Genomic DNA, 27,228 nt, shown 5'->3' with positions numbered 1-27,228 from the left:
CAACAGGAGAAGATGCTGCTCAAGCCACAGAAGGCAGGGAGCTTCTGAGGCAAGGAACATGTTGATAGAACTCTGAAAGGAAGTGGAGCGTTTTCCGGTGATACTTAGAAGCCACAAAAAATAAAAAATAAAATCATTCGAAGAGCTCTATTCCAAATGACCACGATGCACATGTGAGCACATGGGTCTCTACTACAGCACCATGCACTGGATAATTCACCTTGTTATAACACATGGGCAGCAAGGGATCATCAAAATAATGGGTGCTGGGAACCAGGTCTCAGAAATAACTGACACCGCTGGATGACAGTTACCCACCCCACCCACCCTTAAGCCCTCTGCCAAATCCTCTGTTTTTCCATCTCCCAGGAGAGACTGAATCTCCATTGAAAACCATCAAGGCCACTCTTTAACCAGCCTGAAAAAGTTGATGGGGAAGATGCACAATCCACCTCTTTCCTGGAGCCAGGGGAACCAGACTGTTCCCATGATGCTATCAGCGTGCAGGGCAATCCTTGACCTCTGCCCCCTGGGTGACTTCAGCCTTGGATGTTTCTGCTTCAAGTCTGATTCTTAACTGGCAGTCACCTGAGATCACGGATAGAGAGTGCATGGGTGTCTCTGCAAAAGGCATTTGCTGAGTTTCTATCCTGTAACCTGCTTGCCTGCATGTAACCTCTGCAGCCAAGCCATTCTCTTAAGAATGTGTCCGTGCTCAGCCTGAAGAGGGTTTCCATGTGCTTACCAGCATAAGGCCTTTTCAGACATGGAAAGGAAGGCGCAAGGTGGCAGTGGCTTTCCTTAGTGACAGGTCCAGAGGCAGAGACCTAACACATCTGATGCAGAAAGTAACTGAAACATGCACTGCTTCTTCAATAGTCAGATTTGGGGTGGCTCCTGAGTTCAGGGTGCCCATCCTCACCACTACCTGTAACAGCAGTAGCGGGGTACGCTAACCACGGGGTACATGGCTTCCGTTTCCCTCCACCCTGCCAGCCTGCCTCCTGCTTCTCTTTGGAGCTCAGAGAAGTCCCCAGGATCAGAGTGAGAGCGAGAGAGTGAGAGTGAGAGTGAAAAGTATTGTGTGACCACACGTAAACTAAACGCCAGAGGCCGTATCTGACCTCAGAGATGGCTGACACCACCAGAAGGACTTCTATGATCCCAACGCAGGAAAATGTGGAATCTTGCAAAGCACATAGTGTAAATTTGAGTGTGGAGTGAGGGAACTGAATCTAGGGGTGCTTGATTATACAACCTATAAAGTATCACTTATGAATAAATTAATAAACAAATACATTAATCATTAGTATATTAATAGTACCAACATTTTTTTGTGTGTGTGAGGAAGATGAGCCCTGAGCTAACATCCATGCTAATCCTCCTCTTTTTGCTGAGGAAAACCGGCTCTGAGCTAACATCTATTGCCAATCCTCCTTCTTTTTTTCCCCCAAAGCCCCAGTAGATAGTTGTATGTCATAGTTGCGCATCCTTCTAGTTACTGTATGTGGGATGCGGCCTCAGCATGGCTGCAGAAGCGGTGCGTCGGTGTGTGCCCGGGATGCGAACCGGGCCGCCAGTAGCGGAGCACACGCACTTAACCACTAAGCCATGAGGCCGGCCCCCAACATTTTTGATATACATCCAAGGGACTACAACTTATGTCAAATTTACTCATCCTTTGAACTTGTCCAATTAACTATCCATATAAAATAAACTTACCAAACATAGATGTGTGGAGTCACCTTCCAACCACGTGTGTCTGCTAACTGGCTGTAAGGCTCTGAGGGAGGTGCTACTCTCTTGTCGCCTCCTTTTGTGAAATGAGGGGGTTGGATAAATACTTTCTAAATCTCTCTGGATTCTAATTCTGTGACTCAAATGTGAAGAAAGTGGTGAAAAGCAAACGGTTAAGGGCTCACGAGTGCTACATCTTTCCAAAGTGATGAAGCCCTCCATCGGGGCAGAGGCCCTGCTTCATACCTCAGCCAACTACAATGTCTCACATTCGCGGAGTTCACATAACACCCAGCACCACCGCGGCCAGCAGTCGCTGAGGGCTGCTCTCTAACAGGCCCTGTGCTGGGCATTTCGCCTGCAGTGGCTCACTGAATCCTCAAAACAACCAAAATAACAGAATTTTGCAGCAACCAATTCTAACACTAATATTATCTAGGAAATAGCTCTCTGAAGACAGACAGCTAAGTCTAATGCACCATATGTCCCTCGAAAAAATGCCTGTCTGATATAGACATCTTTGAGACAATTGGGAAATCTGGATATGGCCTGGGAATTATGTGATGTTAAGAGATCACTGTTCATTCTGATGGGTGAAATTATGGAATGGTGGTTTATGTAAGGATAAGGAAGTGACTAAGGTGTACTTCCTTCTGTATGAATCCATTTATTTTCACAAAGGGAGCTGAAGTGACATACTAAAAAAAGGTGTAATAAAATAAAAACCAATGAAAATAATAAAAATGCAATAAAGTATAGGAAAACAAAGAAAATTACAATTAAAACAAAAATCCTAGATTGAAGGAACTACACTTAAGCTTAAAATTTAGCTTTACTGGGATTTACAGTCTTTTCATTTAAAAAGCCCAAAGTTTTCCAACATTCTGGTGAGGGAAAATAGCCCAGGATGATGTTCCCCATTGATGATTAAGAAACTGGAAGATGTGGGAAAAGAAAGAATTTGGGGTGTCTCCTGTGGTACTTAGTGACAAGTTACTATCATGACATGCCAGGTATAATCCAAGGGCCTGTAAGGACCATCGCCATGCCAGGGCTGGCACATATCCAGGAGAGAAGACTCTTCCAAATTCTTGTTTGTTAAGGACTGAAAAAGTACTGGCTGATTCTGATCCAGTGATAGCTTATTACAAAGCAAACTCCAGAAACTTTCAAAGAATGACCACCCTTCCCTGAGCACAGCACTAGCTGCTGCCTTGGGTCACCTAGACACTGGCTGTGAGTGCTGAATCTGCTCACTTACCTGACAGTTGTGATGCAGAAGCATCTGCCTTTTGGAACCTGTCTTCAGTTTGATTTGTATTATCCTGAAGGGTAGACCACTTCAGCAACTGGTAGGCTTTTGTTTCTACAGATTTAAAAAAAGGCACAGATAACTGGATATCCACATGCAAAAGAATGAAGTTGGACCCTTACCTTATACCATACACAAAATCAACTCAAAAAGGGTTAAAGACTTAAACATAAGACTGAAAACTATTAAATTCCCAGAAGAAAACATAGGAGAAAAGCTTCAGGACATTGGTTTTGGCAACGATTTCTTGGATATGACACCAAAAGCACAGTCAACAAAATTAAAAATAGACACACAGGACTATCTCAAACTTAACTTTTGCATGTCAAAGGAAACAATCAACAGAGTGAAAAGGCAACCTACACAATGGGAGAAAATAACTGAAATCATATATTTGAAAATGGGTTAATATCCAGAATATATAAGGAACTTCTACCACTCGACAACAATAACAAAAATCAAATAACCCGATTAAAAATGGGCAAAGTGCTTGAATAGACATTTCTCCATATACAAATGGTCAATAAGCACATGAAAAGATGCTCAAAATCACTAATCACCAGGGAAACGTAAATCAAAACCACAATGAGATATCACCTCACACCCATCAGGATGGCCACTATCAAAAGAACAGAAAATCAGCGTTGTGGAGGATGTGGACAAATCGGAACTCTTGTGCACTGCTGGTGGGTGTAGCTATTAGGGAAAACAGTATGGAGCTTCCTCAACAAATTAAAAATAGAATTACTATATGATCCAGCAATCCACTCTGGGTATATATCCAAAAGAACTAAAAACAGGATCTCAAAGAGTTATTGGCACACCCTTGTTCATCACAGCATTTTCCACAATGGCCAAGAGGTGGAAGCAACCCAAATGTCCATCAGTAGTTGAATGGATAAAGAAAATGTGGCATGTACATACAATGGAATATTATGCAGCCTTTAAAAAGAAGGAAATCCTGTCACATACTACAGTGTAGATGAACCCTGAGGACCTTATACTAAGCGAAATAAGCCAGTCACAAGAGGCCAAGTACTGTATGATTCCACTCATATGAAGTAACAAAAGTGGTCAAAATCATAGAAACAGAAAGTGGAAAGGTGGTTATTAAGGGCTGGGAAGAAGGGGGAGGGAGTATTAGTGTTTAGTGGGTATAGTGTTTCAGTATTGCAAGATGAAAAAGTTCTAGAGATCTGTTGCACAACAATGTGAATATACTTAACACTACTGAGCTGCACACTTAAGAACAGTTAAGATGGTAAATTTAAAGTTATGTATTTTTTACCACAATTAAAATAAAAAGTAGAATTTGTCCATGACAATTCAGGTTTCTGCCTGTTGTCCCAGCATAATAATTAATAGAGTTGTCTTTTGTTAATCAAAAGTTTCCTAATTTAGACAATAAATTATATGGTGACGCTACTTAAGAGACATATGAGCCAAATGCAGTGCAATGGCACAGTTTGGCTACTCATCAAAAAACATCAACTGAAAAGATATCTGCTTGGCTCCTGACTGAACACTGATTGGATATATGATATTGCTAAATTGTTATTAACTGCTTTAGGTGTGAAAAAAATACACAGAAATACTGAATTTTCTACTACCTAGAAACAAGTTTCTTGAATTCCTCCTACGATGTTAACACTTTTCAAATGCATGCAAATTAGTTTTTTGAACTGTCCCTTTTTAGAAACTCTGAAAACAAACAAACGAAAAACAATTTAGTTGAACCCAGGTTTCAAGACTCGAAGTCAAGTTGTATGAATGTATTTGAGGTGGCCAAATTCTAGTCATTATTTTGAGTGGGTCTGTGGATAGGTTCAACTCACAGTAAAATGGTTTCTCTCCAGTCCAGGCCTTGCAGAAGCGGCTACAGGAATGAATCAGAAGACACATAACTGACTGCCTTGGTTGGGCAGCTGGTCCTCTGCAGCACACGCTGCCCTGGCCCTCAGGCTTGCACATTCGAGTGTGGGGTCTCTGGGCTGAGTGAGGGGCGGGAAGGTCAGGAAGGGGAGGCGGCAGCAGGATGAGCTGGGGGACCCACCGCTGAGAAAATCTAACCAGGCTCATCGTAGGGACAGAGAAGAGCATCTGCAGGGAGCAAAGCCAGGTGCCCCAGAGGGGTCAGCAGCAGCCTGGGCACCCACAGGACACCCTTACCCTGCAGGACTGTTAACAGTGTCTGCTGTAAGTTAAAGTGGGGAAGACTGTTGGGAAAAACAATAAATAATGATCACGTAAAGAACCTGAGAGACACAACTTTCCCATTACCTCAAGGCTCAAGGATGCCTGGATGAAAGAGAGGCTGGAGAAATAGAGTTTTAGCACAGACATAACAAAACAGCATCCACGTCCACATCTCCAACATGGCCACAAACAAAAGGACTCCTGCTGTCAGCACCGGAGGCTGGCAATCACTGCTTTCCTGCTTTTGCTGGTTCAATTTAAGAACTTAACCATGAGCCCCTTATTACTGGATTAAAACTACCGTCACACTGACGAATACAAATGTAACTTATCTTGCCCTACTGAGAATCAATCAAGATAAAAATAAGTACTTAAAATGAGCATCATATTTTGAAATATTAAATGCTATATAGTTAAAATATGTACAGATCAGGGACTCAACTCTGAAAATAATAAATCCTAAGGCAACACTTTTTAACATTGCTGGATTGTGATATTAGTTGGGCAAACCTGAACTAGTATTTTGACAAATTTAATAAAGAAAACACCAGATGTCATGCATGCAGAAGGGGAAAGTACTGTTTTGCATAACTTGTGTATATGTGTTGGGTACTGGCCTAGGACAGAAAGTGTTTCTTGCTGTAGATTAGTCCCACTGTCCTAGGACAGCATCATAACACTCTCCTGTCAGTCCTACTACCTATATTACTTCAGATTTGTGGTAAGGTACTTTTGGGAGAGGAGAAGTATCAATAAAATCAAAGAATTCTAAAAAGGTAAGGAATCACTGTAAAAGAGGTAAAAATGTTCTGTTTTGTTTTTATTCTATAAAGATCAACCAAAAAGTTTTTCAGCTTTTAGGATACAAGTCCAGATCATAATGACCATATGCTATTTCTGCACTCAATTATACTGACTTGGTCAAGGAAAAGAGAGCAAAGATAAAAGTTAAAAAAAAAAAAGAATAGGAAAAGAAAAAAAGAGTAGCTTCTTGGTAAACAAAGGCTCCTGGCAGCTGGAAGCTGGAGTTAGGCTTTCCTCTCATCTATTGTTGTGAGGTAAATCATCTGACTCCAGTGAGCTGCCTCTCCTGCTCCTCAGAAAACACGTGCCTTTTATTTTTAGGAGAAGATTTTCGTGAAAAATATAAAGCTAGTAGTTGTGAGTTAATTTCACATTTGGGAGGATTAAGTATTCTGTCCAAATATAGGACAGTACGGATATTATCACTGGTCTGAGTCTAGCAAAGGAGGAATGTGAAGTGAATTCACATTAGCAGCAAGGGACCATTTTATTTTACCACTCTGGAAAAGAAAGGCCATTTCCATGTTCCACACACTTTCCATTCTGGTTTCCTTCTCTTCCTTCCTCTTATTCTTTTTTTTTAATTGAAGTATAATCAACATACAGCATTATATTAGTTTCAGGTATGCAACATAATGATCCAATATTTGTACATATTGTGAAATGATCACCACAGTTAGTTAACATCAGTCACCATACATAGTTACAAAGTTTCTTTTCTTGTGGGTGAGGAATTGTAGGATCTACCCTTCCCTTGCTTCTTGAAGGACTTGGACTCTGTAACTGGCCTTTCCCTTCAAGGCTGCCCTGAGTCTGCTTTCAACCGTACACAGTTTTGGAGGGATGTAGCTTGTCTCTCCAGTCTCGTTCTCCCAGAGCCCACCCCGCTTCCCAGCCATAGCTCCTTACTGGTATTTGATCTTTAAACCTTCTGTAGCCCTTCTCTAAGCGGAAAGTCAGTGAAGCTCACCCGGACAATTTTTATCTGGGACATAGCCGCCCTGACCTAAGTAATAGAGGGTTGGCAAAATCAAGCTGAGGACTGCTGGGCACATGGCCTGCTCCCATCCCCGATGCATGCTTCCTCGTGTGGTTTAAGGGCAAAGTGAAGTTTAAAAGGTGAAAGGATTAAGTGTATTCACTTGGAGGAAGAAACACTAACTGAGGCAGGACCAAGACACCAAACCAGCCAGAGGGGTTGGAGCAGGCGGCAGGTGCTGCTGTCTAACAGGAGGTCTGTGTCGGGCAGCAGATGCTCAGAGCTGTGGTCATTCTCCCATGGCATGTATCACACCCTCAGTCACCCCTGTTTTAGTCAGAAGAGCTGCACAAAACATTTGAAGGACTGGGAAACAACCCAAAAAGGAAAAACAAAATTAAGGTTTGGTTAAAAAATAACAATGAGAGGATAAAGGCTACATAGCCTGCGTAGAAACAAGGGAAGAGGGTTTAAGAACAGAAATTGCATAGATTGGACAGGGCAGGATTATAAATGCAGATGCTCTGGGGCCAAGCAGGTAGCACAGAGAAGTGAGTCTGGCCAGCTGGAGAGCACATGCCTGGCCAGGGGGGACAGCTGTTCTCCGGCTACAGCCAACTGCTGCCAGGTGGGAAAGTGGGCCTAGTCTTGCCAGACTCCTGCCTTTCTTAAAAAAAAAAAATGCAACACTGCACAGGCCAAACAGAACACATTGGAAACCTCGAAACTAGATGGTGGTGAGCAATTTTTTCTGTGTTCCCTAAAAGTGGCACAAGAACACTCGGAGAAAAACTTCAGCCAAGGGATATAAGCTAGATGTTAGCAAAAGCTTCCGTAGTTGACAGAGCTGAGAGACCCGGGAACACACTATCAAGGCAGGCTGCAAGAGCTGTGTGGAGGTTTTTAAGTAGCTGCTTGTATCAAATAGACCAGGCTTCAGACTCTTTGGAGGCAAGAGTCTACGTCTTGCTAGGGGCACTCGAACAATTCAGACCTCCTCCTGGAAAAGCCTAGAGGTCTTGGCCAGGACGCCAACTTCATAAGTCAAGTAGGCAAAGCTACGGGCATGAAGTTTCTGGTAACTCAGGCCCAGGCTCTCCTAGAAGGAAGAAGGATAGTGAAGAATCAAGCAGTTCAAAGCTGCACTGTATTGCCCTGCAGATTTATAGTTACGAAATGAATGAACGAACAAAAGAGCAAAAGTAACAAGTCTAGAGTTCAAATCAGCCTGCTATAGACAAGTGGGGGCTGAGTTCCTCCAGTTCCAAGGAGAAAAGACTTGAGTCTTCTCAACTGCAAGTAAACCCTAAGTCTGCAAATTCGAGGACTAGGTAGCCCCTTAAGGCTTTACTTTCCAGCCTGTGACTGAGAACTCCAGAGAAACGTTTCCGCTCATTAGTCATGTCAAACTCTCAGAAAATTATTGAGAAGTGCGTATAATTAGATAAAACAAATATTTCTAAAGAATACAATTATTGTCAATTAGAATGTTCTGGTACACACAGAAACAAATATATCTGCATGCTCAAGCTTTCAGTTCTGGATCTCTCAGTCAAGCATCTATTATACACTCAAATCTGTGTCAAGATTTAATTTAAAAAGTAGAAAATATTGCAATTTAAAACATAAAATAAAGGAGTCCGGGGGTTAAAATCCATCCTTGGCTATTAATTCCAGACTGATGACACAAAGAGATAAATATGTTTTTCCCTACTTTGTTACATAAGCCAGCCAAACCCAATCATCTATCTTCCTACAAAGTGGTGAAGAATCACTGAGATTGTTTTTTTTTTTTTTTTGGATATGCATTTCGTGTCTAGAAAATGGAAACAGCCAGAGAAGGAAAGCGAAAACATGCTGAATAAAGGGAGATAGGAGAGAGATGATGTTGAGGAGGGAAGAAAGAAAAAGCCTCAACTTCTTATCTTTTATTCTCTTTTATATGCAAATGTACACCTGCTAAAATATTTCTAAATCTAGAAAGAAAAAGAAAAAGAAAATATTTGATGAAAAAGTGCTTTTAACAACTCATTACAAGAACCAGAGAGAGGCAGGGTTCACCAGCCTCTAGGGGTGTCTCCAGGCAGAGAATCTGCCTCTGGCTTGCGCAGAAATCCCTAATGAAAGAAAGAAAAGTTGGGCCCGGAAAAGGAGTAACAAAGGGAGATGCAAACAATACCATCACTACAAATAGAAAAACAACCTTGAACCAACAAAGAACTGGGCATCTTTGAGTAAGGAAGGGGAATTACTATTCCTATAGGAAGTATGTAGAAATTTAAAAATTAAATTTGAAAAGTATTTTCTGTCCACTGAGTTTCCCAGTGCTGTTACTTTTCACATATTTCTACACCCATGCAAATTTTTTTCCACACTGTTACTAGATGTGTTGCTGATGCAGCAGTCATTTTTGTAAAATAAAATAAAAATTGTGACATATATTTCTAAAATTAATTCTAAAGATAAATATTATCACTGAAAATCCAGAAGTCATTTGTCTAGTAATCTGCTCAAATGAAAACAAGAAAATATTAGGATATGGGTGCCTTCACAATTCTGAAAATACAGAAAACTCATCTATATTTAGGATTTTTTTCAAAGGCCATAAGTCAATGTGAACCTGAAATACATAGGTTGGATCCATGACGAGAATCACTTTTCATGTCCAGACTTTCTGCAATAAACTCCACTCCCCCAGTGTTGTGGGCCTGTAAATCTATTGCCAAGGTTTCTCTGTGCTCTCAGAGACTGCTGATGTACAGAGAAGAGAAACTCCTACTTCACATGAGTTGCCTGAAGCTGCTTCAGAAAATAAATATTTAGGGGCCAGCCCTATGGCATAGTGGTTAAGTTCGGCATGCTCCGCTTCGGCAGCCTGGGTTCGCAGGCTCGGATCCTGGGTACCAACCTATACAACTTGTCAGCCATGCTGTGGCGGCGACCCACATACAAAATAGAGGAAGACTGGCACAGATGTTAGCCTAGGGCTAGCCTTCCTCAAGCAAAAACAAGAGGAAGATTGGCAACAGATGTTAGCTCAGGGTGAATCTTCCTCAGTTAAAAAAAAAAATTTACATCACATTCTTAATTTCTACGGAGTAATTCAACAATTACACTTGAAAATAAATGTCAGGCTTGTAACTGAACTTTAACGAATGTTCCAAAACTGAACTGAACAGTTCCGCTGGTATTACTTCATATGTAAATTTATAACCATAGTGCCTGCCACTTAACATTGTTCAGCCATGGGAGGGGAATTTTTAACTCTCCAAGTCATGCAATCTTGAACTTTTCAAAGATTGAGTAATCTTGATCAGGAAGCTATATTTTATTGGCATAATTAAATATTTTTAAAAACAATATTTTTAGCAATTTGCATTCAATGATTTATATAATGAGAAGAATCAGAAATAAAGACAATAATATTATCATTAGCATTATAGTAGGGTCAGGAATAATCAATGTATAAGATGAACTAGATGTTAGAAATGTAAAATATGAAGAAATCTCTCTTCACCCCCTACAGTGGGTTGAATGATGTCTCCCCTAAAATTCATGTCCACCCAGAACCTCAGAATGTGACCTTATTTGGAAATAGGTTCTTTGCAGATGTAATTAGTTAAGGATCTCAAGATGAAATCATCCTAGATTTGTGGTGGGCCCTAAATCCAATGACAGGCATCCTGACAGGAAGAGTGGACACAGAGACAGAAAAGAAGGTGATGTGCTGATGGAGGCAGAGACTGAAGTCAAGCTGTCACAAACTGAGAGCCACCAGAAGCTGCAACAGGCAAGGAAGCCTTCTCCCCTAGAGCCTTCAGGAGCACGGCACTGCTGGCCTTTGGTTTAGACTTCTGGCATCCAGAACTGGGAGAGAATACATTTCTGTTGTTTTAAGTTTGTGGTACTTTGTTACAATAGCCCTAGGAAAATAATACACTTCGTGATCCTCGATTTTATTAAAGTATCTGAAGCCCAACCTCTTCTCTCCCCACTTGAGTCTCTTGCATAAAATGAAGGTGTTTCACAACATGACCTACAAAGGCTCTTTCAGCTTTGAGACCCCCTGCTCCATGGTTCTCAAACCTGGGGAGTCACCTGGGGGTGTTATAAAAGACTGATGCCTGAGCCCCACCCCTAGAGGTTCTGATGTAACTGGTCAAGGGTGTGGCTGGGGCATAGGTATCCACCCAGGATTCTACTGTCAACGACCAAGGAGAATTTCTCTAGGCATTTATGAATTAATTTCCTTGAATGCAGGAGCAACCAATCGAAAACACTCTTCAGAAAGGTGCCTTTCATTCTTTACTGACCATGTTAAACAAACACCACCGCCCTGTAATGTCATGAGTGAAGACGCTTTGCTGTAGCAGCAAAGGGGAAGCCCCAGCAGCCTGACATCTACCACAGAGACAGGGCCACAGGGACTGCAATGGACAATCCAGCAGCATGAGATGGTTCCCCTGGTTTTGCACGAGTTGGGGCTCCCAGGCTTGGCAGGTAACACGTCTTTCCTGATCCTCGTGCATTTCTGGGACAGGACAGGTGAGACACATTCTTAGTAAAGTCTCCTTAGTGGAGTGTTACGCCACTGTACTCTGGCGTCCAACGTTGTCACCACAGTCTTCTCTCCCAGGGTAAATCCAGTCACCAATGACAACCTGGCTATTGTATGTTCCCAGCCTTTTCCAATTTGATGTAAAACTCAAGCAATAACGTTTTGAGAAGCACTGCCCAGAACCCCAAGTGGCTGACCTCCCTCACAGCTTCTAAATGGACATACCTTAGTATGACATTGAATATTTCAGCTTGCCAAAGAATATCAGTGAGAAACGGCACTGTCAGGCAACCACTTTCAACACAGCTTGACCGAGAGAATAGGAGTCAAAAGAATGAGAGGCTGAATGGACATTCTTAGAGGCTTAATCCTCTTCAGATAAAAGCTGAGAGCCCTTTTCACACGGAGCTTAAGGAGATGAGTTTTGCCAGGATGGGCACGTGGGGTGGGGAAAGTATTGGTAGAGTGACTGAGTGAAAGAGACAGCGTTCTGGCCTGAATCAACAAGCATTTAAGGAAACTCCTTAATCTTTGGATTCCAACTCGTTTTTATTCATTCGTTTGACAAACTGAGTGCCCACTGTGTTGTGTGCCAGATACCGTGTCAGGTGACGGGTTTCTATGACATTTAGCATAACCTGTGTCACTTGCTAAAACTAAAACTCACTTCACTCTCAGAGGTAAATTCAGTATGAATACAAATAAAATTGCCAACGTGGGAAATTTCACTTGGGGGTATAAGTAGTTCAGATGAGATTTTCCCTCATAATCTAGATAAGCATGGCTTTAATCCTGGTCTAAGTGTTCCAGGGAAGCACTGACCTGAGTATTCTAGTCCTGCACGTGTACTCAGGCTCGCCCCGCTGTATAAAGGGCACACACACCTCCTGGCAAAATCCATACTCGGAAATCCTTGCAAGTGCCCACCTCTCTAGGCCTAACACGAGAGAAAGGAAAGGTATAGCTTCGCTCATCATCACTCGCAAAGCATCCTTGTGGAGCTCATCTTTTGTGATGATATACACTGATGTTTAATTAATCCAGACACCTTGATGCAGTCGCCTCTCTTGTAAAACGAAAGCAGCAGGCTGGTGGAACAGAAGGAGTTCAGGGATTAAATCTTGAAGTTTGAGTTCGATTCAAGATCCAACACACTAGCTATATGGCCTTGAGCAGGACTCAACCTTCCTAAGTTTCTGTTGGACTGACTGTAGAATGGGTCCCTAATGTTTACCCCACAGGACTGTTGTGAGGATCAGAGATGATGAAGACTTAGGAGGGGCAAGGACCCAGTCTTATTCCCAGGACTTAGCCAAAGTAAAGGTGTAATATACATGCAAATGATATACTATCTATTATAGGGAGAAAACCACACATTCATAGATATCAAAATTATTCTTTGATTTCTACCTTAATTCTTCACTGTGAACAACCAGACTAATGAAAGGGGTAGATTGTGTTAACAACAACAGATCATACAGGCTGTGGGAATATTTATTCTGGTTGTGTGTGTGGGTCTGTGTACGGGAGGGTTTCTATGTAAATCTTAGCACAGATTGCAGGAGCTCAACTTATGAAACCAACACTCTGCAAATGATTAACAAAGCAGATGCCTTCAGAGTGACAGCAAACTCTTTAAGGATGAGCCCCTCTGCCAAGGAGACCTATGTTTGGAAGTGATAAGCAAATAAGAAAGGGAAATAAAGAAATGAGAATATTGGCACATTTGACTTCTTTCATATGGAATGAGAATCACAGTCTCTTAGCATTAGAAGGAACGTCAGTTCCAGAAACAAGAATTCCTTCCACAGTGTCCCTCTAGAGAGTAGGTTCCTGCCATGGTTCAAGCACCCAGCACAGAATCTTATACCTGGAAGACACTCAGCTTGGTTTTGCCTCAAAGAAGAGCTAGAAAGTTCTTCCATTACTGAGCTGTGAATTCCTTCCCTGCACCACTCACACACAGAGCCCCCTGAGAGACTCTAAAATTACGCTTGATCAACGTTCTGTCTTGTACGTGGAGGCCTCGCAAATATTTAAAGATAGCTTTTGTACCCTTCTCAGGTTAAACTTCCCCAGGGCCCTCATCATTCAGAGCTTCCCCTCCATTCTGCCCAAACTCCTGGTGCCTGCCTGGGTTCACTTCGGTGTCTTTCTCTACTACATCTCCTCTGAGACGGCTGTAAAGCAAATAGTCACGCAGAAGGACCCACACTAAAGAAGAGCACTTCTGGACTGTCCAAACTCACTACTGGAACATGCTGGTCGTCAATTCGTCAATTCAGGAAGCAGCTTTAACAAGTAACTTTCAATCATAACATCAACTGGGTTTAGTTACACTAAAGTAGCCAAAGCTTCATTATAAAGCAATCTCATCCACAAGGGAGATTCCCACAAAAAGGACTCATGGGAAAACGTTGACGATAATTTTAGGGTATTAAGAATACTGGTGCCCTCATTAGACTCAAGGTTTTAAAAAACATTCTGTGTATATCTGTGTATATTTCCCAAAACATGTTCCACAGAATATTAATTCTGTTGGCTGTTCATAGGAAGGATTCCATTTTCAAATAGAAGATAATTATTTGAAACTTTAAGTTCACACCTTTAAATGGGTCATTTACTGAAAGTCTAAAAGTTTTCAACGTGCTCCCTGCACTGTGCATGTTGCAGAGGGAGAGCGCGATTATGCGGGATTTGGTCAGAGAATGTGTATTCCCTGAAGCATTTTCGGGGTGGAGCCTGCACAGAACACGCTTGGGGAAACGCTGCATCCGCCCGTCCACACGGTGAGGCGGCACAGCAGGGGAGGACTGTCGCCTGGGAACCGTGTGCCCTGCAACGCCCTCACCTGTGAGCCTGTAAGAGTTATGGCACACAGGCACTCACAGGCAGAGATGCTGGGCCTTGACCAGTGAGAGCCCCAGGAGCCACTGCACCACGTTGTTGTGATTCTTCTCTAAGGGTTTCTCCACGGGACTAATTAGAAGTTCCAAAAATATCATGCAACTCTCCTCAAGATTCCTTTTTGATGGGGTAAATATCCTTCTGGATTCAAATCATCAATTGAGTTCTTAAGTGGAAATTTCTTGCAGAAACTAATTTAGCGGTACCACTGGGAAGCACTGTCTAGGAGGAATTATGGCAGCACAGGGCTTGGGCGAGTCTTGGTCCCAAGTGGCTACCGCAATTCAGAAGGTGGTGTTCAGATGCCTTTCCAAGACTCGTCTCAGGATTATGCTTTCTGTGGCACTGTACCCCCAGCCCCCTGCTTCTTTTCCTCTTTGAGTTTGCTTTGTGAGATTCCTTTTAACTAGATGGCATTGGTTTGAAAAACTGGGGACTGTGGGGCCAGTGCAGAAGATCAATACTACTACTAACATTCACATGAATATTATTATTATAAATCGCAGCTTACATGTATTGAGTGTGTAGTACACGCCTGGCACTTGCACACACACGATCTCATGTAAACTTTAAGACCATCTTGCCAGGTGGTATGTCTGCTTTCCCAGTACAGAGGCTCAGGGAGGTGGAGAAATAGAGCAGGGAGTAAAATGCTGACACTGACGGCTGATGCCAAAGCCCAGGCTCAATTGCAACATCCCCTCAACCCTGAGAACAGCCTCTGGAATATTCCTTTTCTTTGGAATATTCTAGAAGGAATGCAGCCCATAAAACAGGAAAGTCTCAATAAAACTATTATAAAGGGGGAGGCAGAGTCTATCTTTTTTTTTTTTCTTTGTGAGGAAGCTCAGCCCTGAGCTAACATCCCATGCCAATCCTCCTCTTTTTTTTGCTGAGGAAGATTGGCCCTGAGCTAACATCCATGCCCATCTTCCTCTACTTTATATGGGATGCTGCCACAGCATGGCTTGACAAGCAGTGCGTCGGTACACTCCCGGTATCTGAGCCTGAGAACCCTGGGCTGCCACAGTGGAGCGCGCGTACTTAACCACTTGCGCCACTGGGCTGGCCCCAGACTCTATCTTAAATCAAACTATATACCTGCTTTACTCTACCAAGGCCAAATCTCCAATAATTATGCCAAAGACACAAAGATTTAATAAAGAGATAATGGTCAAGAACTTAGAGATTAAACTATTACAATGTTATATGTCAATTATATCTCAATTTAAAAAACTGGGGAAAAAAGAACTTAGAGAGCAAAGTAGTTTCAATCACAGACATGACAACAGCATTAAAGAGTCAAGGCACATGAGGCCCTCAAACATTAATTTCATGGGAAGTCCAGCGGGTGGGGAGCAAAGAAGAAAGAGAGTATGGTGGCGAGGACAGAATGGAAATGCTCAAAGTAAATGGCTTTGAAAGTTTATTTTTATATCTCCCAAGTTATTTTATATGTCTAAAACTTTGGCATGCAACAGGCACAAAGGATTTTTTTCTTTATTTCTTTTTTTTTTTTTTTTTTGGTGAGGAAGATTGGCCCTGAGCTAACATCTGTTGCCAATCTTCCTCTTTTTGTTTGAGGAAGATTGTCTCTGAGCTAACATCTTTCTCAATCTTCCTCTATTTTGTATGTAGGATGCCTCCATAGCATGGCTTGATGAGCAGGGTGTAGGTCCGCGCCCAGGATCTGAACCCATGAACCCCGGGCCGCCAAAGCAGAGCGTGCAAACTTAACCACTACGCCACCGGGCTGGCCCCACAAAGCATTTTTTTAAAACTGCCAACTATTAATTGACTGATGGTAGGTTGTTGGAATTAAAATTTCTTTAAAAATCTTAATGGTAAATAGCCCTTATTATTTCTAGGCACATCACACCTCTTTCTACAAGAAAAAAAGAAAGATTTGAAACTCCAGTACTTAACTATCTCTTCTCTTACAAAGAAAGTCTATGAGAAAATAACGTTTGCACTAATTTTGAGGACAGTCATCTGCTCACAGCAGGGAATGACTGGAAAGAATACTGAAAAGAGAAGCAAGAATGGGCAACGAGATCACTTCCTGGTTTCTCTCCAATAAGTCTTTATAATTTTAACTGAAATAAATTCAGAGGTCATTAGATACTTCTGCATTCAAAGATAAATGCAAGAGAAAAGTCTCCAAATGACTTCTTGATTATCTGCAATTTGGGATCATCTACACTTCTACTAACAAAAAAATAAAGAGGGAACGCTACCAGAGTTTTCTCAAAATGAAGAATAAAAATGCAATAAACATATCACTGGGAAAATGTTTAAAAGAAAAGAAAACCTCTGTATTTCGGAATGAAATATTATCTGATGCAGAATATATACAATAATTGCTCTATTATAAACTCTTTTTTCAAAACCAGAGTTCATCACAGAAACATGAGTTTAAAAAATTAATCATCAGGCTATGAATTGTATTGTCATAAAAGAAAGCTATTCTTTTCCGCTTATAAACAACAAAACGACCACATATGCAGATGCATGCCTCAGTACCGCAGTGCAGTGGTGTGGTTACTTGTATAAATATTTAAAGTCAGACCTTTGAATTTATAATGAAGTAGTGTACCACTTTACAAAATAAGATCCTAGTAAATTTAGACGTATGACAAATAGAACTCTGTTCAGAATACTCATTGCTGCTGTTGATATTCTAAAACTAAAAATGTAATGATATTCAGATTCCAGCTAAACAAGCGTAATACATGTGCAGAAATCTTAATAGGTCTTGATGAAACGTTACTGCTAAAATTTTTAAATTATCACATGGGCTTTGTAACTGAGGCACAAGCAAGCTTCTTGTCTGGCATTTTTTTTTTTTCCTGCTCTTATTTTAATGAGACACATTCAATTATCACAGGAAAGAAAAGAGTAAAATCAGAAACAGCTGTAGTTGGCCACACACTGACTGGTGTTCCCCACGGAGACTGACGTTGTCACACAGACGCAGGTGCTGAAAGGCTATGTGATGGGGTGCTCACACGTGTAACTGTGTAACATGATCATGAAGAATTCAATAGGCATGCTTATTTTCCACCTCAGTTTCTGCTAATGTAAGCGCACACATCATGCTCTTACAATTAATCGTCCCCTCCAGCACGTAGTAGTTGAATATACTTGCTCTTAGCAGAGTCCACACACCACTAACCTAGAATGTTCTGATTATAAAACAAGGTTGAATCCTGTGTTTGAAACTCTTAGGCAACCATAACTTTACCTGTGATTGGAATCTTTGCTGCCATGCTCTCTTCCTTGCTCTCGTCTCCGCAGCCACTTGAAACGTCTAAAAATCAAACACAAGATAATAAAAGTGTATTTCAAGGTTATATTTACGGAATAGGCCTTTGCTTTTTTTTTTTTCTTAACTGCCATTCCTTTTATTTTCACTGCTTCCCCACCTCCTTTCTTTGCTTAGTTTATTTCTTGTCTGAAATAGTACTGTTCCTAAAAAGAAACCTATTCTAAAACTAAGGTATCTCTATGTTGCTTTCATGCAAAATGATTTAGCCTGACATCTATCAAATTTGACTGGGGCTTAAAACAAGCGAGCCTCAAATCCTGTGCATGTGTATCAGCTTCTGAATATATCCTGAGCAACTCATAGCTCTCTTGGGAATACATTATAGCGGTTTATTGGCATGTCTTAACAATAACGTTAAAATAATCACAATTTTCGGGCCGGCCCCGTGGCTTAGCGGTTAAGTGCGCGCGCTCCGCTGCTGGCGGCCCGGGTTCGGATTCTGGGCGCGCACCGACGTACCGCTTCTCCGGCCATGCTGAGGCCGCGTCCCACATACAGCAACTAGAAGGATGTGCAGCTATGACAGACAACTATCTACTGGGGCTTTGGGGGGAAAAATAAATAAATAAAATCTTTAAAAAAAAATAATAATCACAATTTCTGGATACTAAAAATTGGTTATTAAGTTTTGGGGGGCATAAACTCTGATTCTTAATCATCTGTTTAAACTTATAAAAGGTTCTATTATAATTAAAAAGAATGTTTACCAATTATGAGTAAATTCTATTAAGTGATATCAAAAACTTCACAGTACTCTATGTGAAGTACTTGATGGACTCATTTTCATAGAATCATCTTCATCTTTGTGGGATGATAATAATTATCTACTGCCAAGTGCTTAGTCCTGTTAAGATTTCAATTTATAAAAACTTATTTTATTGGAAATTCAGCAGGACAGCAGATCTACAATTAGGTTTCCTATTCCTGTTAGACTGAATGAAAACATATATTTATTGGAAGGTGGTATAAAACAAATAACATATTATACATATTAAAATTAGAAGTGTTCTTGAGTCTGCTTTTTTATAGGTACACCTTGAGAAAGGGTGTTTGCGTTGACTCTGAATGCGTTTTTGCTGTGGACAGACCCTTTAACAACAGTTACCTTGTTCCCTTGTAAGAACACTGTTGAGCCATAGAGTGGGTTTCGCTTCCTTTATTCCACTACTGTCATTCAGAATAGATGGCAAGCTGCAAGATGATTCATTACTGTGAACGGCCGAACTATCGTCACACTCTTCTGTAGGGGCTTTTTTCAATAACGCTGCTGCCTACAGTGTTTAAAAGAAATAAAAATAAACTCTAGCCACATTCCCGTTGGTCTCAAAGACCCAGCCTTCAGACATAATTTTAGGTTAAGCTTTACTTTGGATTTAATTTGCTTCCTGACATTTAATTGAAATTAAAATGTCTTCAAGATAAAATAACATCTGATTATTTTGCAGCATAATTTAATTCTTTACAACAACTTACACTTGTAATAATACATTTTTTTGTGGCCTGAATCTTATGTCATGCTGAAGTGTTCTGCTTGTGAAGTACGTATGTGAAATGTGACCACTCTTGTGAACCTGGGCTGGTTTATCCAAGATCGACTCTCTCATTGCATGAATGCTGTTGGTTTGGATTGAGAAAGAGATGTGGAAAAATGTGACCTTGCAGTATCCCCATCCTTCCAGAAATGACCCCTGAACTTCCCTCAAATGAGAAGACTGTAGAAAAACTTGGTGGCTGAGAAGGAGACACTAAGCAAAAAGAGAATTGCCCTTATTTTAAAGCATAATTGTCAATCAAGGATAAACACACTCTGCACTTTGCTGCTAAGTCTGCTGGGGAGCTCAGGAAACTTACTAGCCACACTGCCTATCTGTTTTCAAAGGGCACCAAATTGTCTTACCCATATCGCCTCATGTGTCCTGGGCAGGGAGGTGGGCACAGATTTTATCACAGCCAACTTGAGAGGCAGAGAAAAAGTAAAAATTAACAGGACAGGTAAATACCCATGTCTCTTAATTTCTAGGTCAACACTCTTCCCCCAAGAAATAAAACTATACTGGTAACAAGAGTTAAACAACCAATGATGACATTGTCCCGCTGCCAGAGTGTGTTTCTCTCTCATTTCCTACTTGGAAGTGGTGATTTGCCCAGGCTGCTGGGAGAGGAAATCTCGGTGGTGGTGCTGACCTTTCCCTGGTCTCTGGCAACAGTAGTAAATACAAGGAAATGTCCAACTCAACCTGTAGAATGGACACGAGACTCTACAAGTTAATATGAAGAGCAAAACTGGACAAAGCCTCATAGGTCATCTTTAGTTTGAGAGCGAAGGGGTAACAACAGAATTCTCTAGTGAACAAGGGGGAAGATAATCATCTCTTCTCATGAAGATGCCCTGACAGGAAGAATCACAGAGGCAGAATATGGAAGATCTTGCCTTGTAAGTTTGGCTTTGAACATACAAGGCCACTGCCATCGGCCTTGATATCCCTGCAAGGCTCCTGCCCTCTGCCCTCCCCTGGACCAGCTGGCCACCTGGATCCACGGCCTATCCTAGGGGCCGGAGCAGCTGATTTTAGGGGATTTAAGGAATTCTAGTCTCCTCGGCCGAAGGACTTGGTGTCAAGTTAGCCTTGTAGCCAGCACCTGTCTGTGGTCCAGTTCTAGTAACCAGGAGCTCTTCCTCTATTTACATAAAGTAGTCCCTGAATTTTACTCGAGTTGTGACAATTCTCTGTTGGGATGACCTGCACTGTATCCCTGTTTCTGCATACTGGGGTTCAGGTGTAGAGTCCTGCCCTCGAAGCTCAGGCCAGGGCTGGTTCCCATCACTGGCTGCCATAATGCCTCAATCCCAGCTGCCTACATGGACCACTGTACTGCACCTGCTTCCAGAATCTGTCCAGGAAGACAGGTGTGAAGAATAGTGTCACCTCCTTGACCTGCCATCTCTCAACTGTCAGTGCGCAAGCTGGACCACTGTGGCCTGTCTCATTTCCAGACCTCCACCTCTCCTGCTCTAGTCTGTCTGCTTCCACAGAGAGATAAGCTCCTATTCTGTGTGCCCAATCATCCTGGATCTATGAAAAGCATTTTAGAATATGAACAAAAAGAACTGACCCAAATTCTGAAGTGAAAGTTATAATTTTCTTTTCCTAAAATAATTCAAACATTCTGAGAGAGCCTCAAATATGTATTTCTTCGTCGTATTACCTTATGCAATAGCTGTAACTAATAATTTCTTGGCATGACTTCGTAAGAGCCACTGTTTTAACACATATTTTAAGAATAAAATTGTTAAAGGACTTTCTACACTTTTTACTGTAGAATTTGCAGATAATGGAAACTGTTTTGGATTGTCAATGACTCAGATTACTTGTAACTGGGCCCTCAATGATGACACACAATTTATCTCACTGTTTTGTGCACCTCTTTCATATTAAGACCCTCTTTTGCTTTAGCTGGGTTCCAACTGGGTTTCAAAAGAACACAATAAAATGCTATAATAATCCTGCAAATGTCTTTCTAATAAGTCCTTGTATACTTGATAAGAATACCACCACTGCTACTAGTTCTACACTCTGCCCTCTTTTTTTTTTTTTTACCATGGTGAGGTAAATAAAGTAGTGGGCATACTGCAGGTTTTCACTTATTTCATATATTTTATCCCATTTATCTTCACTACTCAATACTCTTATCTCTAGGATTTCTCTTACTTTTTTGATAGAGATGTTTATAAAAGGACTCATCTTTTAAGATAATCCTAGAGATAATTTCTCAAAGATGAGTCTTTTATTTTATAAGGATTTTGATGGATGGTCAAATTACATGAGAATGGTTGGCTTCACTTTACTGGACCACAGAGCCAAGAAAGAGAGCAGCAGATCTGCCCAATGGGTCATTCATAAGGGAACCCACAATATAAATCCCTAATAAGCAGGTAATAATGATAAGCAGGGACAGAAACAAAAGTCAATCTCAGACAAGGAATGGTTAGAGGTTTCTAGTCAAAAACAACTTCTGCAGAGTCAGGAAAAACATCTGTAATACATTCTCAGGATGTACTGTTTGCAGATGCTTTAGCCAGGCATATTTCTAAGGAAGCCCCCAATTTGAAGGAGCTTGCAGTCTGAAACTGACAACACTAACCCATACCTACAAAGAAACAAAAGCCCAGAGAAGAGGGAACAAGCTGCTTTACACAGCTCATGCTGGGACTGAATGGGCTCTGCAAATTGGAGCTCTCTATCTGAAAAATGCCACCAGACAACACTTTTACCATGGGCCTCCTGATGGTGCTTATGAATAGACTATGCTTGGGTCTCAACTTATCTGTTAGCTAATAAAGGCTCTCTTTGATTTCATACATTTGGAGCCCAGGAGGGAGACTGGGGACTGTCTCACTGTTCTCAGCAGTCTGGAGCCTAAGTCAATAGAACAAACTAGTTCCTCACTTTTCTGCCTTCCCAGGAGCCAGGAGAAAAGGCTTAGAAATTCAATGCCAAGGCACACACTATTTGTAGAATGACTGATGGTCATATTTGACATCTTAGAAAGGCAAATCGTCCTATGATTTACACTTAGCAGGACACTTAGAATTACTGGCTCAATTCTACCAGAATTTTTCTCAAAGGTCAGTTACGGTTCCTGCTAGGTCTAGAACCCCAAGAGTCATCTAGGCTGCCTCTTAATTTATATCCAGAAACTTAACTGTGATATTCAAATGCATAAATAGACAGATGAAGATAATAACGGAAAAGACTTTGTGTCCAAAATATCATTAAGAAAAATGAAAGGCAAAAATCAAACTGCTCAAAATATTGCAACAAATTGTACGAATTTATATAAAAACAATTCTTACAAGTCAACAAGAAAAACATTACTAACCTAATAGAAAAATGAGCAAAGGACACGAACTGGCAAATTATAAAAGAAGAACCACAAAGGGCTCACAAATAGGTAGGGGAAAAGTTTGACCTCAATGGTAAATATAAAGGTCAAATGAACAAAAAAATTGGATGTCATTTGCACTTCTCAATTTGGTGCTCAAAAAAAAAAAGGTTGATAGCACCCAGTTTCATAAAGAGCTCAGATTATATATATATATATTTTCCTCCATTCCTTGTGACTTTGATGACCCCTCCAGAGTGAGATCTGGCAGTGCAGAGCAAAAGGCTGAAAGACACGCATTCCCTTCGACCTAACAACTCTACATCTAGGAATTCATTCTAAGGAAATAGCATGGATATTTGTACAAACTGAATTGCTCAGATGTTCTTTGAAATTTTTTTACTACAGGAAAAATTAAAAACAACTTAAATGTTGAACAAGAGGCTGGTTAAAGGGACAGTGGAATAGCCACACAGGGGTCTCTGCACAGCTGTTGGAAATGATGTAGAAGAACATGTGATGGTATGAAAGGAAGTTCACTTGTGACAAGTGGGAAAAAAAGAAGCTATGGACACAAACAGTACAACCCATGTTTGCCAATATATTAAATATTAAAAACCATGCACCACAACGTCAACGGGCAATTTTATTTTCTCCTTTTTGTTTACCTTAATATTCCAAGTTTGGTTTTCTTTTTTTCCTGCTAGTTTTTTAAGAAAAACACATGCTAGCTCCAAAGGAATCTGATTTCTGCGATGGATGGTACAAATACAAACAGAAAGCGAATGTGAAAGCATTTAATAAAATTACATTTCCTTCTGTATGTAAATCAGTGCTGTTAATGCAGAGACAGAAAAGCAGGAGAATTAAAAACCACGGATGTAGACAGCAGATGACAATTTCCCCTAATACACAGATTTAACTGACTTTTTCCTCAAGAACCTTCCTCTTGCACACCAGAAGTAATTTTTCAATGTTTAAAGAGAAATGCAAGCATCATCACCTAAGGTATGTCTAAGTTATAGGAAGGGGATTTTATCTGTGCAGCAATTAAAAGAAAGGGGAAAGTATTCATATGAGCCAGCAAATGAGTATTCAAGAGAGAAGACCAAGAGAACAGTCGATCCTTAGGGAGAGATGAAGGTATTTCTGTGACTAGTCATGTGTCTTTCTGGTATGTGTGGTGGGGGCACTCTATGAGTGCCACCAGTAAGCCACTCTGCTTTCCCTGGAGAAGTTCTCCTCGGTGGAAACAGACATTACTTAGGAGAGAAGGAGTATTAAGGCACTTTGTGTTTTAATGAAGCACCCAACTCATTTTTTTTTCCACATAAAGTAATTATAAATTTTTCTGATTTAAAAGCCTGCAGCTCAATTATGTAATTGCCTAATAGGGTATGCGGATGCTGTGGATCTTATCTGGTCTCAAGGGGACATAATCTGAGTTTCAGCGGCTTTAATGATGTATTTACTCAAGAGACAGGACTGACTCTAGCTGACAGCAAGGGGACCCACAGGTAAACATCATTTACACGTGACTGTTTAATTAGCCATTTACCCAAGAGATCAAAGTAAATATTTCTGAGCTGCATTAGACTCTTAGCCAAGTAATTTTTAGTAGAACTTTCTTAAATTTTGAAAATCTCTTATTTTTAAGATTTTTATCTACAGAGAAATATGTAACTCATGCTATTTACTAAAGGTGTATATTGTTTCAATACAGGGAAACAACCAAAGATACTTGATTTTGCTAATAGTAAAAGCATGACATGTAAATCAAAGCAGTCCTAGAACTCACAAAAGCATTTTGTTCTAAAGTTCGCAAGGCTTGCCCTGCCCACGTCATTTTGGTAACATTGTTCTTTACGGCTGTGCATTTCTTCAGTCACAACCTAACCGTTTCAGAAACTGCCTGCTTACTTCGATTTTTAAGGACAGATTTTGTGATTAATTTATTGGTAATTTTTATGATTGTCACTAAGATGAGATCAGGATGATTTAAAAGGGAACAAAAAACCTACGAGGGGAGGCAGAATAGCACTTGATTCATAAGTTATTAATTGGGCAGCCCCTTCTCATTAATAATGGAGTTATTGGGCCGGCCCCGTGGCTTGGCGGTTGGGTGCGCGCGCTCCGCTGCTGGCGGCCCGGGTTCAGATCCCGGGCGCGCACCGACGCACGGCTTCTCCGGCCATGCTGAGGCCGCGTCCCACATACAGCAACTAGAAGGATGTGCAACTATGACACAACTATCTACTGGGGCTTTGGGGGAAAAAATAAATAAATAAAATTAAAAAAAAAAAAAAAAAAAACCAAGCAACACTGAGAGATCCTTTAAAAAAAAAATAATGGAGTTATTATTTGAAAAATTATGAGTGGATTGGTTGTCTGGAACTGGGAATATGTTTTCTAATATAAACAACACCTTTTTAAAAGAAGATGACTAGATAGGAAAGGGCAGTGGACCACTGCTTATTTCAGCCTTGACACGGCTGAGATGTGACCTACTCGAGTGAACAAGAATGGAATACAATGTTGTTACAAAATGGTACTAGAGAAAATGGACAACAAAACCGGAAAACAAATCCTTCTTAGGATCTACATTTATTGGGCCAGCCCAGTGGCAGAGTGGTTAAGTTCCCCTGCTCCGCTTCAGCGGCCCAGGGTTCACAAGTTGGGATCCCAGGCGTGGACATATGCATGGCAGGTGCATCAAGCCATCCTGTGGCAGGCATCCTACATATAAAGTAGAGGAAGATGGGCACGGATGTTAGCCCAGGGCCAATCTTCCTCAGTAAAAAGAGGAGGATTGGCAACAGATGTTAGCTCAGGGCTAATCTTCCTGACTTAAAAAAAAAAAAGAAAGAAAAAAAAAAAAGATCTACATTTATCAATAGGTGTGGAACAGATCTAAAAAACACAGGTTCTGTTTTTCCTCAAGAACATGGTTCTTTCTCAAAGAACATTCACACAACTGGTATCATACCTCAAACAAAACAAAACTATAGGTTATTTATTGAGTCACAGGAAGTTCAGTGAAATGAAAATATGTGTGGGAAGGATAACACAAGATTACCTCTGAAAAGGGGCAGGGGCTTGAGGAGAAGCGCACAGGGGCTGTATCTCCATAATAATTTATTTCAGGAGAAAGAAATTGGGGAGGAAGGAGGTTAGAGGAGGGAGAGGAGGAGAAGGAGAAAAGGAGGGGAGAAGAAGAGGAGAGAAAGAGCAGAAGAAGGGAGGGAAGGTGCGTGAAAGGGGGAGAGAGAGGAGCCAAGAGGGAGGGGGAAAAGGAGGAGGGGTGGGAAGATGAGGAGAAGGCAGAGGAGGAGCAGGTCTGAAATAAATAGGGTGCAATGGTAACAACACATGTGAGTCTGGGCTGGTAGGCATGGGATTCCTGGGTTCATTTTATCACTCTCTGTTTGTATGTTTGAAATGCTTAAAAAAGCACTTCTACTCTCTTTTAATCAAAGGGGCAAAGAAAGGGGGGCTTGAGAAGGACTGAAGGTGCTCTGAGAGGCTTGAGGGGTGATGGCCGAGGCTCTGGACCGCACAGCGACACAGGTGTGTGACTTCAGTGCAGAGATGGCAAGCCGCGCCTCCGGGAGGGGCACATGCAGAATCCTCGAACTTTGTGCACGATAAAAATAAAAAGCATCAAAGCCAGAAAACCCTATATTACATATAAGGATGAGAAAACATACATGAAACTAGACACGTTCACAAGACATTAAATTTAGGAAAGGAAAGGCCATCTCTCTGAGTATATGGCTTCTCCAGGGAATGACAAGGACCACGACGGGAACGCTCTAAATCTGGGCTCCTGGGTGGGAGCCCATCCTGCCTTCCTTGGGAGTCTGCTCCATCGGTTCCCTTGTCTCTTCAGCAGCTCACACTCCCCTCTGTGCCAGCTCCTGAGTCAGGCCCCTTGCTGTCTTGTCTGACCCACAGCAGGGCTCGCTCCTCCCCGTCTCAGTCCCACTCCAAGCAGACAGAACTCCCCAAGGCGCAGCAGAGATCTTATTACAGCCCCGCTCGAAAAGCTCTACCGGCTTTTCAAAATCTACTCAACTAAACACAAACTCCTTAGCCTAGGCTGGACCCGGCACAACAAGGCTCCACTCCCTCGGACCTTCTCGCCCACCAGCCCACACGTCAGCCACGGAAGACGGCTCTGTTTCCCGGGTCTGGATGGAGTGGAGAAAGAAAACCAGGATGCCACAAGAGGCTTCTAAGTTCCTTGGAAAATGTTGGGGTAGATATGCTTAATTAGGTTAGCTCCAAAACCTGAATCAACGTTATGTAAGGAGTTGAGATTCCTACATAAAACACTATGCAAAAGGCCTGAGAGCAGAAAGTTAAAACCAACCATAAAACCTCACTATTATTTAATCTTTTTTCAACTATGTTAACCATTGTTAAGAACATGACTATTTCCTTAAATGAATAATTTGTACATCTTGAAACTTATTAAAAAAAATAAAAATTACTAACCCCTGTCCTCTGGTCCACGTTTTTGA

General features: G+C 41.4%; 1 protein-coding gene across 1 annotated transcript; it reads right to left on the bottom strand.

The window, feature by feature from the left end:
- Positions 1-464: 464 nt before the first annotated feature.
- On the bottom strand, positions 465-27,228 carry LOC131402432 (centrosomal protein kizuna-like; the record flags this gene model as incomplete). The annotated part of the gene is made up of 6 exons (XM_058537192.1): positions 465-588; positions 2,999-3,103; positions 17,738-17,803; positions 18,927-19,092; positions 19,719-19,775; positions 27,203-27,228. Coding segments are annotated over 6 exons (512 nt in total), but the record flags the coding sequence as incomplete, so codon positions are not given.

This window comes from Diceros bicornis, unplaced genomic scaffold, assembly GCF_020826845.1.
Source record: "Diceros bicornis minor isolate mBicDic1 unplaced genomic scaffold, mDicBic1.mat.cur scaffold_1033_ctg1, whole genome shotgun sequence".
In the NCBI taxonomy this organism is placed as follows: Eukaryota; Metazoa; Chordata; class Mammalia; order Perissodactyla; family Rhinocerotidae; genus Diceros; species Diceros bicornis.
Note: the sequence above shows the minus strand (reverse complement) of the source record. Positions and strands in the feature narration are given on the sequence as shown.